General features: G+C 39.0%; 1 protein-coding gene across 1 annotated transcript in view; it reads right to left on the minus strand.

Annotated features, from left to right (window-relative positions):
- The window catches only part of LRRC2 (leucine rich repeat containing 2), a 61,873-nt gene that overhangs the window by 27,968 nt on the left and 17,601 nt on the right, over positions 1-16,304 (minus strand). The window contains exons 3-6 of the mRNA XM_027652996.1: positions 13,789-13,999; positions 5,718-5,882; positions 5,376-5,382; positions 530-580 (exon numbers count right to left, since the gene is read on the minus strand). Of these exons, the coding sequence (XP_027508797.1) occupies positions 530-580; positions 5,376-5,382; positions 5,718-5,882; positions 13,789-13,999 (434 nt within the window). The remainder of the gene's footprint in view (positions 1-529; positions 581-5,375; positions 5,383-5,717; positions 5,883-13,788; positions 14,000-16,304) is intronic.

Genomic DNA, 16,304 nt, shown 5'->3' on the forward strand with positions numbered 1-16,304 from the left:
TCCACATCCCTCCACTTCAGCCAGAAGGGTGATGTGGTGGAGCACGTCCAAGCCCTGAGAGAAGTCCAGAGAGGTGAGATGTGCAGCCCTTCCCAGGGTCACTGCTGCATCACCTCAGTGTAGAAGGGCACTGAGGTGTCAGGCAGGACGGGGTGAAGCTGTGCTGGCTCTCTCAAATCCCCTCTCTGGGAGGGCTGTGCCTCAGCACAGTTTCTAGAAGGATCTGCTCTGTGCTATTCCCAGGTACAGAGGTGAGGCTGAGAGCTCAGCAAATCCCAGGGTCCTCCTTTGCACCTTCCTTAAAAGTCAGTGCAATGTTTCCCTTCTTCCTGTCACCTGGGACTTCACCTGACTGCCAGGACTTTCTGAACATCCTGGGGAGTGTCCTGGGGGCTGCATCAGCCAGTTCCTCAGGACTCTGAGGTACATCTCTCAGGTCCCACAGAGGCACCTATTTTAATGTTCCTCAGGTGGTCATGAACCAGATCTTTACTCCAAGTGGGAGGGACTTTGTTCCCCCAGTCCCTACCTTCTGTTCCATTCACTTGAGACACATGATAGGAGAGGTTGCCATTGAAGACTGAGTCAAAAAATTCCACATAAAAACGGTCAACTTACAACACCAGGGTTTAATTCTCCCTCTTCAAATGGGGGATATAAACAAAATTTTTCTCAGTTGTATGCAAGACTGAGCTGTTGGACAAGTAACATTCCATACTGAATAAATGACAAAGGTTTGCACTTCCTCAGAACTAGACTGCATTTAGACAAAGAATATGTATTTTCTTCTCAAAAACTTGCACATTAGAACATTGGGAATCTTATTAATGTAAAAAGCTATTTTAGGTGTCTAGAAGTCATTTAAAAATCTATTACTAATAGTTTTCCCTTTTGAGTTCTAGAAAATTAGATTAATGGTATACATAAATGAAATTTCATACTGTGAGGTAGGGAGGAGACCAAAAAAATCCCTGTGATTTCTTATTAAAATATGTCTCAGAAGCACAGTTATTTTTAATCTTAAATATCTGGCAAACCAAAAATATGAGAGAACATAATGAGGTACAAATATTTTATTAACAGCTCTTTGAGATGTTTCGTGAATAATTTGTGGGACAAAAAATCCTGATATAGCCTTACAATCCCATTCCAGCACAAAAGCTTTGGGATCACATGAAAATGCAGTTCACTACTTCCTATGTGAATATGAGAATATATTCTGCTGGATATTTTCAGTTATATCAATTACTAATGCACTGTCACTAATTTATATACAGAAATTGCACTGTAGCCACGTAGTCAGAACCAGAACTGCAGTCTCACAAAGAAGACAAATAAAATCTCCCGGCTACAGCCCTGTTCATGAATTTTTCTGTTATTCCTGAGCAAACCAGGCCTGACCACTTTAAGACAGACAGCTCCATTCTGCAGTTTTCTCCTTTTTTTCCTTTTTTTTTTTTTTATGTATTTCCCATTAAAATATTCAGTATCACACAAAAAGAATCATATCAATAGCATTCTCATCTATCTTCTGATACAAGTTTGGTCTGCTCAAGTGCGTAGGTGACTACAACTTAAAAGTGTGATTTCAAATATCTGAGAATAGATCAGAGTCTTTCTTCTCCCTGATTCAGAGTGGAAAATTATCTTCTAAACCCAGTAAAATAGGGACATGCAGCTCAGTTCCTGCAGGCATTTTAGTCCAGACACTGCTATTCCAATGATACTTTTTTTTGCACTGAAAATACTCGTATCACCTCCTGTTGTTTCATACCTTTCCAGCCCTCTTGTGAGAATCAAAAGGAACCCTGATATGGCTCACCAGGTTAGTCTCTGCTGGATGATTTGTTGATCTAAATTTGGCTCCAATTCTGTCCGAAGATTAAAAAATCAACAAGATGTGTGTCACAGCCAGCATCATCCATCTGTCATTACCCTCAAGTACATTTTAGCTGTGATATTTATCTACTTGCTGCTGCTTTGTAAACAGAAAACAAAATGGTGAATATCTTGACAATTAACCTTTCTACACACCTTACCTTATCTTCTGATTTAGCTGCCAGTCTTCACTCCTTTCCTAGGCAGAACTCCCAAATCAAACCCAGAATGATTATTTCCCTTCCGCTAATTTAGTAGCTAAGCTGACTGAAGTATGAAATGTTTCATGTTGAATCAGTATCCAAAAACTTCAAAATATCCAAGACCCTCCATAATGTCTTATGAAAATAATTAACATTTCCAATGCACATCAGTGTCTGTATGCATATGCAGAACAAGAAATAAAAGCATAACCATTTGCAAGAATACCCCCTTACACATCAACAGTTACACAAAATAAGACAAAACTTCTCTGTAATTTATGCCATTAACAGCAAGGGCAGTGTCACTACACTACTAACAGGTGATCCATCAACACAGACATTAAGTAAGACTGAAAACCATTATTAAGTTTTGGCAAAACAATGCTGAACAGTTCAGTTTCACAGTTCCCAGAGTGGCTTTTTTTGTATTGTTTGGTTTTAAAGTACACCAGTGAATGTGTGTCTTTTTCTGCACAGGTTGGAATTACTGCTGTGACGTAGAACTATTGTATAAATAGCATCTACTGCTTAGAAAATTTGTTGATTTGGTTATGCAGTGTCTAATGTTCAAATCTGTGTCTGTACAGATGAGTAGAATCAGATTTAATGAATCTTCAAAAGAAAAATTCTGGATGTGCTTTCACATTTAAGAAGGGGATGGTAAGTACCATAATACTGTGATGGGGGGGGCTACAGCAAAACAGTTTTCTGACATTCTCTGGCTCTTCCAATCAAACATTTATAGGAAAAAAAAAAAAAGGAACAAAAACACTGAAAGGAAGAAAGCAACACCTTGGGTTGCTTTTCTGTTCTTCCCAACTAGGATAAGCTTGTTGGAGTGAAAGTGAGTAAATGGGAATAACAGAAAAGCTGATGATGAGCAGAAAACATACCATTTTACTGCAATTGAAAGAACATTGATTGCTACTAGAAGCACTGAAACTTTCTTCCTTGTTTCCCAAGAAAGGTCTGATATGGCCTCTCCATTACTCTCTACAGTGAATTGGTTGTACCAGATCAATCTACTTTGCCTCCAGTCACCAGTGGAGTTCCCCAGGGCTCAGCGTTGGGGACGACCCTTCTAAAAACTTTTATTGTTCTGGAGGAGGGAATTGAGTGTCCCCTTAGTTTGCAGATGACACTAAGTTGGGTGGGAGCATTGACCCGCTAGAGGGAAGGAAGGATGTTCAGAGGAATCTGGACAGGCTGTATAAATGGTTTAACGAGGTTAATTGTATAAGGTTCAATAACACCAAGAGCCAGGTCCTGCTGTTGGGTCACAACAGCCCCATGCAGTGCTACAGGCTTGGGGAAGGTTGGCCAGAAAGCTGCCTGGCAGAAAGGGACCTGGGGATGCTGGACAAGAGCCAGCAATGTACCCAGGTGGCCAAGAAGGCCAGTGGCATCCTGGCCTGTATCAAACATAGTGAGGCCAGCAGGACCAGGGAAGAGATTGTCCCCCTGTACTTGGCACAGCTGAGGCTGCACCTTGAATTCCTAAACCATGACAGCCCCTCGTGAGAAGAAAGACATTGAGGTGCTGGAGCGTGTCCAGAGAAGGACAACAAAGCTGATGAAAGGTCTGTAGCACAAGTCTTACGAGAAACAGCTGAGGGAGCTGGGGTTGTTTAGCCTGGAGAACAGGCAGCTGAGGGGGAACCTTATTGCTCTCTACAACCACCTGAATGAAGGTTGTAGCAAGGTGAGGTTTTATCTCTTCTTGTGGATAATGAGTGACAGGGCAAGAGCAAATGACCTCAAGTTGTGCAAGAGGAGGTCTAGATTTGATATTAGAAAAAAAATTCTTCACTGAAAGGTTGGTCAGGCATCGGAACAGGCTGGAAACTGGTGGAATTACCATCCCTTGGAACTTTAAAAAAATAAACTTGTGCATGTGGCACTGAGGGTCATAGTTCAGAGGTGAACATGGTGGAGCTAGGTTAATGGTTGGACTTGATCTTAGAGGCCTTTTCCAACCTTAACAATCCTATGATTCTGTGATCTGTGTTTGTGCCTTTATTGTGGAAACAGCTTTTACCAGGATTAATAATATTTTTTTCCTTGGGGATCGTTTTCATTAATAGTGCATAATGTCTCAAGAAGAGACAACAAACTTTGTCCTGCCTTCGTTGTTAAACAGCAATCCCTTAAAATCTTCTGTTTAATGCTTTAGGGTAGCCTGTGGTAGGAAGCTATATCCTTCCCTTTCTGTCAAACCACCTCTTGGAAGGTGTTTGTCCATTAAATTCACCGGCCTGTTCAAGTTCTGCAGTCAAAGTGCTGACAAAACAGTGTTCATTTTATGTCCATTGTCTCCTGCTTGTGTCTTGTTTACGATCTTGTTTAGTGCATTTAGATGCCAGGTTGAAACTATAAAATACATCTCAGTGTCTGTGTAGAATTTTCTCTATGAAATATGGTGTGAGTAGATAAATCAAAAGCATGAGTGTTACTCTAATAGAGCACGAAAAGAGTAGAAAATAGCAGAAAATTTTAGAACTGATTTCTGTGTTTCAGGATGCTCTCTCTCTTCTTGTTCTCCTTTGTCAGACCCAGGGAGGTGGAGGGTTTAGCCTTTTTCTTAGGGTACATAAGGATTGACAATCATGGGGAAGGCTTAGGACTTCTGGAAAGGCTGAGGTATTAGTACACTTGGGTCCACAGGCTCAACAATGGTGAACTCGTAGTGCAGGATACTCATAGTTTCCTCAACTCCCAAAGATAACAGCAGTTACAGCAACTTTTTTCCTTGTAAGAGCAGTAAATCCCTCTCAATATCAACACAATCTGTCGAACAATCTTTTATATTGTCAGATCCAAAACCACAGGAGAGCCAAACACTACAATTCTTGCACACAGTTTAAAATAACAAAGGCCAAAGTATGTAAACATTAACAATTTGTTTCTCTAAAACCCCTGATGTCATGGTGGGTAGATTTAGGTTAGATACTAGGAAGAAATTCTTCCCTGTGATGGTGGTGAGGCCCTAGCACAGGTTGCCCAGAGAAGCTGTGGATGCTCCATCTCTGAAAGTGTTCAAGGCCAGGTTGGACGGGGCTTGGAGCAACCTGGGCTGGTGGAAGGTGTCTCTGCCTATGACAGAGGGGCTGGGACTAGATGATCTTTGAAGTCTCTTCCAATCCAAATTATTCTGTGATTCAATGACTCTTTGTATACATTACTTTATTAAATGAAGACAATTACCAAGGTCTTTAAAAATTCAAAAGACAGATTTTATGCAGGATTATATTTTTGATTTCATTTTACCACAATCTTATGTTTCACTTCATCTTGTTTGAGGCTTACAGTTCTGTAATACTTCTATTTTTCTTAACCTGTAAGGAACATAAAATACCAGCTGTTCTCAGGAACAACCCTCCATCTACTTGATTGCAAGCAATAACTGCCTCACAGTCTGAAAACAAAAACATGTTAACTTTTTCCCATGTTTGAGCCACGGTTTTCATACAATTTGGCAAGTATAATTAAAGCCAGAGAGCTGTAAAAATGTAGAGGGGACTGTTGGCTGTAAACAAGGAAGACAATTACCAGAAAACTAATAATAATATCCACAGATGCTCATTTACCTGTAATAGAGTTAAATGGCTTGACTATAAATATTTGAATATCTTGAACTGACTTACCAATCTCCGCTGGGAGATGGTGGATTTGATTTTTTGACAATTCCAGTACTCTCAGATCCTGAAATAATGCAATGTAGGCTGGAATGGTTTGTATCAATGTATTGTTCACGTGCCATTCTTTCAGATAAGTCTGTTCTTTCAGAGAATCTGGGAGCTCCTGTAAATGAAATAAGAACGGGAAAACAGAAAGTGTGAAGTCAGAATTTTGTTCTGCCATGTTTCTAAACACAGCCAAGCCTCAATACTTTGCCTTAATTATCTTGAGCGGAATAGCAGTTTGCCAAAGCCTCACAGGAGCTGTCTGCCTCTGAAGAGCATTGCAGCTGTTTTTCACCACATATTCATTTACTAACTTCTAATGCAATCATTTGCTCTAAAACAGAAACCTCTCCGAAGCACTCAACCTGTTTGGTGTCTCACACATTATCTCCTTTTTCCAGATGGAGGGTTTTTTTTTAAAACACATTTCAGTGCTTTAATTCACACATCAAGATGTAGTAAAATGCAACACAGAACAGAAGAGTGAGTGTATAGAGAATATTTAAATAGGGTTTGTCAGCATAAAAAAAAAAAAAAAAGGTGTGATTATGTTCTGAATACGTGCCAATATTTCAAATTTGTTTGGCAAGATGGAACAGAACTATCTCAGAGAGGATACACACATACCACCTTTTGAAAGTCTTTTTCCAAAAAGAGTTACTTAACTTCTTAAGTTGTTACAGCAACATTCCAAAAATTTTTACTAGATTTCTTTAGGAAGAATAGAAATACTTTATTTTTAGATTGGTCCACAATTGCAAGTAATTCTTGATTTAGTCATGCGTTGCTTTCAGAATTCCAGTGTTTTTGAAATACACAGGAAAAATATGCTTCTGAGTAACTTTCAGACTATTCTATTTGTCAAAAATATTCAATGTAGCTGAAACTAAAAGTCATAAAGCCTTCAATGCTTACAGAATTACTTTAGTAATTCACTTCAGATGTGCATGTATTTGTTTGAATTATGTTGCCAAATTCCTTGAATCTGAAACAGAAAAAAATCAATTCCTAAAGGTGAAGGTCAGATCGTTTATACTCTGCTTTCTTAAGCATCACATAATTTACCAGTCTGTCCTGGGTTTTATAACACTGTGCAGTGGTAACATCTGGAACCAGTAGTCTGGAAGAAGTTCTGCCATTAACTTTGCTCCATAAGAAGCAATGTGAGAGTTTCAGCCTTTGATTCCTTTATGACTTCCAGACTTGTTTCCTGTGTATGAAGAACATGACACAGTAGGAACTGCTGTTTTTTGTGCAAAAGATATTGCCTACTTTTTCTTGTCTTCTAAATTTCATAGATGCCCCAAAACATTAACAAGAGTAATGCACTTTAATTGGGTTTTTTTATTAACGCTGAACTTCTGAGCTAGGAATAATGCTACTTAACTTTTAGCTATATTATAACATCCAATTGTAATTAAAGATATACTGGACTCTTGATTAGAAGCTGTTGGTGGTTGCTGCCTCTCTTTTCAGTTCTTTCCAAATTTACACATGCAGACCCTTAGCCTATGTTAATGTAGTTCTGTCTTGCTACCTGCCCTTCCATATTTGATATGGATCATTTCATGTCTTGCTTCATTTCCCAACTAGGTGTATATTGCATTGTGATCCATCTTCTATATTTGTCAGTTTATGGCAATTAAAAAAATAAAATGCCTGAAATGCCCCAGAACTGGCAATGAGAAATCTCTCCAACCTTCTCGGGTTAGTTTCCATTTCTCCACTTTCATTGCTGCACATTTTTCTGCAGCAAAATAAAGCAAGAGATACCATTAAATTAAGCCAAAATACAAAACAAAAATTGCGTATTATTAATCTACAATTTTATTCTAAAAAACCTTTATGTCAGCATTAAGGGTAGTTTCAGATATCCTGTGCAGCAACTACATACATTCAGATACAATTTCAAAACAATGGAGAGAGATTCCATTCTTCTACCAACTGCCAACTTACTTTTCTTTCTTGAGATTGTTTCTTTGTACCATACAATCATATTTACAATTTGCAAATGCAAGTGGGCGAATACTTTGCTATTATGTGGTTTTTCAACATTCTCCACTTTACAGTGCATTTATATTTGTGTTGCTGAAACATAAATTGATTTGATATTTTGCTTCATTTACAAAGTAGATAGGGATGGGAGCTAGAATTTGCACAAGCTCTGTGTTTGCTTTGCTCTCTGATTCCCTTGTGTTCTTTTGTAATCTTCTGCTGCCACGCTATAGCTGGCAGCCTGCTGATAAATTGCTTCATGAAGACTGACACTTGGAGGATAGCCAGTCTTTTGCCTTTAACAGCAAAACAATACCCTCAAACTTGTTTGATTTTTGGGAGAGGAGGAAAAAAAATTTTAAAAGGAAATAAATAGCTAGCCTACAACAATTGCTGATCGGAGCCAAAGGTCCCATGACCCAGAACAAGAAGATGATTGAAGAAAAGAAGAATGCATTTCTTTGCAGAGAGGGTGCTCAGCCATTGGAATGGGTTGCCCAGGGAAGTGGTGGATTCTCTGTCCCTGGAGGTTTTTAAGCTGAGACTGGATGTGGCATCAGTGCCATGGGCTGGGAACCACAGCGAGGTTGGATCAAGGGTTGGACTTGATGATCTTGGAGGTCCCTTCCAACCCAGCTGATTCTATGATTCTATGATTCTACGAAAGCTGATAGGTGTAAAGATGGACATTAGTCATTAATAGGTAGAAATATGCATACTGTAATTTTATAGGGCCAAGTATTTTTTGTTGAGAGGTTGAAGATGCTCAGCTCACAGACCAGAAGCAAAACTAGTTCCTCTATAAGTAGAGGCTTAAAATAAATAGTAAATTATTCTCTTGTTGACCAGTGAGGGTGTCCATGCCTCAGTCACTACACTTGGCCAAGAGGGAGAAGGAGTAGAAAGATGACAGAGACCAAGGGCTGTCCCAAGGAGAAGAAAACAGAGAAAACCCCTGGCCCGTGGAGAAGTCAACAGCAGTGGCCTGAGGATGAAGAACTCTGAGGCCTCTCCAGCCTTGCAGAGCTGGCCCCAGAAGAAGAAAACACAGACCAGTATTGCGGTACTGGGAATGAATGTGCCCCTCCCACACGAGGCATGGGCAGACTACCTGGACTCTCAGCCAAGGAGCTGGAGCTGGGGCAGTCCAGAACATGTCTCCTTATGACTTGAACCCGCTAGTGCTTTACTTGGGCACAGGGATGGCAGCTGGCCCTAAGCCTGTGCAGCATCCCTAGGATCCCAGAACATAAGGGACCAATGTGTATGTTTCATACACCAATATCCAAATGGCGGTGGAGTCAACCAAGGATTGTTGGTAATAAACAGGGATTGTTGGTAATAACATGGCATGGCAAAGAACAAGATGTGGGGGTGTATATTTTTATATATATACATATATATATGTATGTATGTATGTATAAATAACTAACAAAACTGCAGAATTGTTCCAATCCATGCAACCAAATGACTGTTTTGAAGGCTGGAGCCCCAGCTGCTGGTTGATGACTGTGCTCCCATTACCAGGACTCACGGGGTGGGGCTCATGGTTAGTGCAAATTGGAATGAAGTTGTTAATTGGTTTTATTTTCTTAAGGATTGCAATGGCATTGTTTGATACATGATTTCTCATGTTATCTATTCTGCCTCATCCCTGTTTTCTCCCTCTGCTCACTCTGTGCACGAATGTGGATGAAGAAAGTTATCAAAAATGATGATCACTGATCAGTGTTTAAGTCATGGGGTGGTGTAAGGAAAGGGTTAAAAACATTTGCAGTATATGCCTTAAACAGGTGCTCAGTCATGACTGTCTTCTGCTTGTACTATCTCTCTCCTTCTCACTCTCTCTCTCTCTCTCTCTCTGCCACCGCTCTCTTTTCCCTGTACACTGATGCTGCAAAATAAAGTTGGTATTGTCGAACTGGCATTTGGTCTCATTTGCACATTAATATGGGCAGAGGACTTTAACATCAAATAGTAAATTACTAATAGATTTTTATGAGTTTTTGTGGACCCTCTGGCTTTTATTGTTCTTAACCACGAGCATTTACAAATCTTGGGTGTTTCCTTCCCTCCCCATAATGTTACCTTTGACATTCAGATTGTTTAAAGTCGGTGTACATCCAGATTCTCTTCCTAGGTAAAGCAGCCTGACCAAGAACAGTCCTGCTCTACATTTGAGGAGCATCATCAGCTTTCCTCTGCCAATACTGTTATCACACATCAAAAAATTTGTTTATCCTGAATGTTTTCTGAAAAGCATTTAAAATTCACCAATTCACTAGAGAATAAACACTCATTAGTTAGTAGCAGAAAGTAAACACTCAGAGGGAAAAAACAGAGTTAAAGTGATATCATTTAAAAATTCATATGAATATTCATGGCATTATTTTGCCTCAGTTTCTAGTTCTAGTAGCAGTGCTCTTTCTCTGAAGCACTAATTTAATTGAGTATATACATGTTTATGTGTATAAAGGTTCTCAATTATGTGTTTCATCAACTCTGCATCATTCTTTCCCAGGCATCTGTTTCCAAACACACAATTCAAAGGTCCATAGTCCTTATACAGCTGTTTTTCACAGTGGGTTTGCCTGGAAAACTCTCAGATGATAAAAGTTTTTTCTGAAATATACCTCAGGAACGTGAATTACTTGTGGCACTTTAAAACCATTCTAGTGTTGTCAAGTCACAAGTGTTTTGTAAACCAGTACCCAGGTTACACGAGGACTTGCTGAGTACCTCTTCTTCAAGCACAAAGGCTTGATGCTAATTCTGCTCACAGTGATGTTGATCTATAAGGAAATAGGGATCTGCACAAACAGAATACAATTCCTCAGAATTCATATACTGCAAAATTAAGCCCCAGTCTCTTTAGCTACTACCCTGTGCCTATTTGTCTGGCCTAATATTTGTTGTGTGAGCTTTGAACTTTTGTGTGAACTGCACAGAACATTGTAGTGTGTAGTTCACTGTTGTAATCTAACACATTCTCCTGCTTTCCTGGCATCAAAACAATTTTAATTTCTGTACTCATCACTCACAAGACTTGTCCAGTGCTAGCTGCATCCTGTAAGACTGTTCTTCTTTCTTCTAAGAAAACCTGATTTATACTTGCATCTTCTTATTTCCAGTCTCTTTTCACTGACCTCCCTTTCACTGTAGCCCCGCTAAAAGCCCAAACTGAACTGCTCCCTTGCCTCCTTGAACACTGTACCATAATTCCCGGGCTTTTAATCCATAAATCACTCACTATTCATCCTCTTCTCATAAATACATATGTCTAAGGAGGCCTATAATCACTAACACATCCATACATTTAAAATTAAAATGCTTACCAGGAAGCATTTAGGGCTAATAATAATGAAATTATTACCCTGTTTTCCCCCACTATTTTGTTGCTCCTGAAGAGGTTTATCTTTCCTCAGGTATGTTAAAATAATTACTTTACAAGTACAAGAAACAGTGGGTCTCCACCTAATGAAAATACATTATCATTTCAATGACATTTGAGAGGAGGGAAAAAAGTGGCAAGAGGTCCTGAAGGAAGGAATTACTCTCAGTAATTCAAAATACGTGACCTGCACTGATTTTCTCCCTCACAAATGTTCTCAGGAGGTCGAATATTATTTTCAAAAGTGCATTTTGCAGATTATTTTCAAAATATTTACCCAAGCCACCCCAATCCCTTTTGTTTGGGTGAATATTGCTGCTCTGGCCAAGCTGCTCTGGCCAAGCAAGATATCCTCAGAGATAAAGAAATCATGTTCTGTAGGCGTCAGCCAGCCCATGGCTGAAGGACTGACAAGGGCACTTGGTGCATCCCTCAGCTGCTGGGTTTATGGTTGGTGTCAGTGAACTTAAAGGTCTTTTCCAGTCTAAACAATCCTATGATTCCACTACGGAGTGTTTTACAAAACCCTTTTATAACCTCCTACTCAACAGTGCAGAAACAGTGGGATAGATGCACTGTGGATATGGCGCATGAAGCAGCAGCTCTTTTCTAACCTTTTTACCATCTAGGCAGCCTGGGATTTGTCACACTGAGACCTGTGGGAAGAGTGTGGTAAAGCCACTTACTCTGATCTTGAAAAATCCCTGTGCTGGGGATTACTCCTCTGAGACTCAGCTTCACAGCATCCAGAAGAAGAACTGGCATAGCCCAGACGCAAGCCCTGTTCTCAAAATTAAATCTGTAAGTCATGCCAGTAATCTACTCAGATTTAGCCATCAGCTATCTAGAGGATATATTGCTGCTTCATTGATGAGAGGAAAGGGGAAGCATAATAGAAATACTTATCAGCTAAAAGTGAAATAGGGGATTCAGCAACTAGTCCCCAAATGGACAATTTAGAGGGCTCTGATGTTTGTTGCTGCCGGTGGTAAGTGGCCAGTCAACAGCAAACCCAGCTGTTCATGTGCCCATAAATCTGCACAGGCAATCCCAACTCTGACTCCTCCCGGTCTCTGAGTGCTCACTCACCCAAACTTTCAACTCATAGATGTATCTGTGTGCAAAATACATTCAGAAAACAACCCCCCAACTGACACCTCAGCAACTACATCACATACAGACTTCTCTAAGAAAACTCTCATAAATCCACAGATTATTTTTTTTTTTCACATGCAGATTGCCAGCACCGGGTTTACAATCTGAAAACTCATTTTGCCTAAATGCACTTTGTTGTAAGAAAGTAACAGGGGAAAAGAGTATCTGAGACTCATGTCTGAGTCTGCCTTCGGTTTAAAAGCAGCAGATGAGATTTTAAAAAGCAAAGTAAGTGGTATGATTGTAAAACAGATATAAATTTTACAAAATTTCCACAATGAAGTTCTCTCAGAACTTTGTCAAGCGAATTTTCACAATTTTTAAATCATTTTCAGCTCTTACAGAGTGACTTTGGTTTTGAAGGAGCATTGGTCTCTAAATAAAGCAGCTTTGATTTTCTCTTTGTCTGCAGGTACCTGAGCTGTGACACGGTATGTTGTTGAAACACATACAGTACACCAATCTCTCTTAAATGTGATTTTTCAGAATGCCAAGTTAAAACTAAATGGTCTGGAAGACAGAACAAAACACAGATTGTGCTTCCTAACATAAAGTCTTACTTGTGGTGACAAAGCAAAATTTTAGTGGTTTGCCAAAAGCAACAGAAAAGTTTAGTTGTGCAGCTCTCTGCTCCCTGATGCACTGAAAAAGAAAGCACCTTCGTATTCAAGATCAAATCTAGGATAAAGTTACTTTTCAAGCCAATCAAAAAAAAAAAAATGGTTCTAGTAAAATGTAACCATCTTGTCAATTAACTTTTTAACTTGCACTTTTTGTAATGAAAATTTGAAAGATATATTTCAAAATTATAGACTACCCAAAAGTCAAAATTATAATTTAACTTTATTATTAATAAAGTAGTATTTCTTCAAACCACACTTTGGTCAAAGCTTTTACAACTGTAGAAAACTTCAGACCAACGCTAATCCACCATTTGCCCAATGGCAAACTGGTACTAATTCAGAGCTTACTTGCAAACTGCTGTTTTACATCAAACAAAACTGCAAGTAAAAAGTGGGGTTTTTTTCAACCAGACCATTGTGGATTGATGCCAACATTACTTTTGAATCGAGCAGAGTTTGAGAAAGTGTTATCACAGCATTGGAGCAAGAATAGAGATCTCTGATCATAAGCAGACATCAAAAAGCCAACAAAGCTGAATATTTTTTATTTTCATCTCTTTCCACCCACTGGGGAATTTTCAGAAAAAGACACCTAATTGCAGTGTGAGTGCTCACACCAAAATTTTTTGAGAGGGATAAATTGCATGTATCAGTAGAGAACTTAAAATATCCACACCTGAAAACTAAACCACTAGTTCAGGTTAAAATAGGAAATAGTTTTGTCACTTCTAACACTGTGAAAAAGCAGCAACTTCATATGCATTGAGAGAAAAAAAAAAAGGGAGAGGATTAAAAAAAAACCAGAGTGCTAAACTCCCCAAACTCTTTAACAACAGAAACATATTTTCCACTGTATTTACCGTCCATTGCTCTCCAGAAAGCTGGAAAATAAACTTGTTTCTTTCCTTATTCACTTCATCCGACAAAGCATGTCTTTTCTGGAGCTGAGGATTCTTTCCAGAAGTGTCCAGGTTCTTCTCACTGGTGTCTACAAAGCCATTTTTGAGGTATTTTGATTGAGGAATACCTTTCTTACGGCACTCTAGTATCAAAGTCCATTCCTGTTTTATCCTGAAACAGTGCCAAAAAGGGTTTATGTGAATCAGCTGAAAAAAAAATATAACAGCTAAGTCTTAAAGCCTGATCTTCGTTTCCACAAGTACTTAACAAAATATAATTATTTATCTCAAATATTGACGGTTATTTAAAAAAAAAAAAAAAGGCACATTCCTGTAGTCATGCAAAGATTTTGTAGACACACATATAGATTTCAAATGAGCAGAATTTGAAATTTGACTGACTACACTGACTACAAAACAGTGACACCCAGAGAATAACATAAAAGTGGAGACTGAGCACACTACCATGAAAAAGAATTGTTTTCATGGGATAGGAAATACATTCTCACAGAACAAGTTATATGCATAAACTATATGAACCTGGTGATGTATGCAAAAATTCTACTGTGGAAAAAAAAAAAGTCATTTTAGAATGTAAGAAATGACTTTTTTTGTTCCAGCATAATGATTTATTCTCATTTTCACACCAACATCTTCTTAGAAGGTAAAGGTCAATGTTATCACATGCCAACTAATTTCAGATTCCATTTCAGTGTAACTTTAGGTTCACCTCCAAGGTAAATTTTTTCTCATAGAACTGCAGGTGCAAAGTCAATTTGATCTAATTAAGCATTGTCAAAAGCATGTGCTTCTTAGTTCTGAGAGATTTATTTCAGCTTAGTCAGTTAAAGAGCAGGTTGATTAAGTGAAGCAAGCCTTTTTTACACCAAAATAAGACTCTGCAGAGCCCTTTGCAGAAGGGGCTGATCTCACACTTTGAATGCCAGATCCCTGTCATACATGAGACTCATTTGTGTGATCTCCACCCTCCAGCAGAAATGTTAAGCTAAAGGACTGAATCAAACTGACAGCTGAAGGAGGACACAAAGTTCAGGATAAAGTGCCCTTAGAGCAAGTAAAAAATGTCATGTCCTAGAAAGAGAATCACATGCAAGTTTGTAAAGTTCGAATAGGAAGTAGCAAAAATTGTACAGGTACTCCCAGATAATGATGGGATTTTGCTCTACAGTGTTCAGGTATTAAAAATGGCACATGAAACAGAATCACAAGAAGCATCTGCAAAACCTTTTGTGGAAATAAATAATTTTCGGACACTCATAACAAGGTGTGAGATAACAAGGTGTGCAGTGCAGAACGTGCTTACAGGAATATGATCGAACAGATTAAAAGTCATATTTGTCTCAGTGCTATCAAAATAAATCTTAAGAGATCAAAACTGCATGCCTAAATAGGAAAGGTGTTATTGAGACAGCTGGATGCACTGTGGCACTCACAGAAACCTCAGGGGATGTTAGAGAGACTTGAAAGGAGAGAGCACAGCAACAGCAGAGACAAACACACAGCACAGGGATGTGTTGCAGACACTTTGTACAGTTTTAGAAAATACATATGACCATTTGTCAGGGAAAGGAGCCTGAGAGACCACTGGAGGACAGTTTCAAGGAGGAACACACTACACATGGGACCACCAGAGAACTGTAAAAAGCTTCTTCAGTAGTAACAACTGCAGTGTGTTCCCAAGTGACATCTTTATAAGGAGAAAATACAGGGAAGCACCATCTAAGGTATTTCAGAAGGTGAATTAACAGGGAAGTTTGTTAAAAGTGTAGCTCACTGGATAAAATGTTGGCAGACTACATGAGGACAGCACAAATTCAAAGCACATTCTAAAGAAGAGACAGTAAGGATATCTTTCTCCCCTTGTTGCAAAAAAATGCAAAAATATTTAAAGAAAGATAAAATGGTACTTATCTTCCAACTAAGAAATTATAAGGCAGTATAAGGTCCGATAAGCACAAAAAAAACCAAGTGAAGTTCCTTACTGCAGGTATACAAATGAATAGGAAAAGGATTTTGTAGCATATCAAAAGCAGGAAACCCCCCCGAGAGATGATGGGAACAATAATTTATCGAGATATGAAAGGAGCAGCGAAGGAATATTTATAGAAGTTATTGAAAGCTGCAGAATTGGCTTCAGTTTTCATTAAAGAGATCAGAAAGTACTTTATGCGTAGATGCCTGGAGGACTTTCTGGTATTCAAAGTGTCAATAGAGGAGGCGTGAGAACACTGAAATATATATTTGAAATAGATCTCCCAATTTCTCCCAGTGTCTGCTGCAGTGTGGACTGCTTGTGATATGAGTTAGGAAGAAAATGACTGGACAGACAGAAAATATGTCCAGTAACACGTTGAGTTCAGAGAGTCCCAAGAGGGGGCAGAAGCTGCTGGTACAATAGGGGAAGAGTCCACCCACTATGCACACATTCTAATTTCTTCTGAAGCTACTTGATATGA

Source organism: Corapipo altera, unplaced genomic scaffold (assembly GCF_003945725.1).
Source record: "Corapipo altera isolate COAL_440 unplaced genomic scaffold, ASM394572v1 61305, whole genome shotgun sequence".
In the NCBI taxonomy this organism is placed as follows: Eukaryota; Metazoa; Chordata; class Aves; order Passeriformes; family Pipridae; genus Corapipo; species Corapipo altera.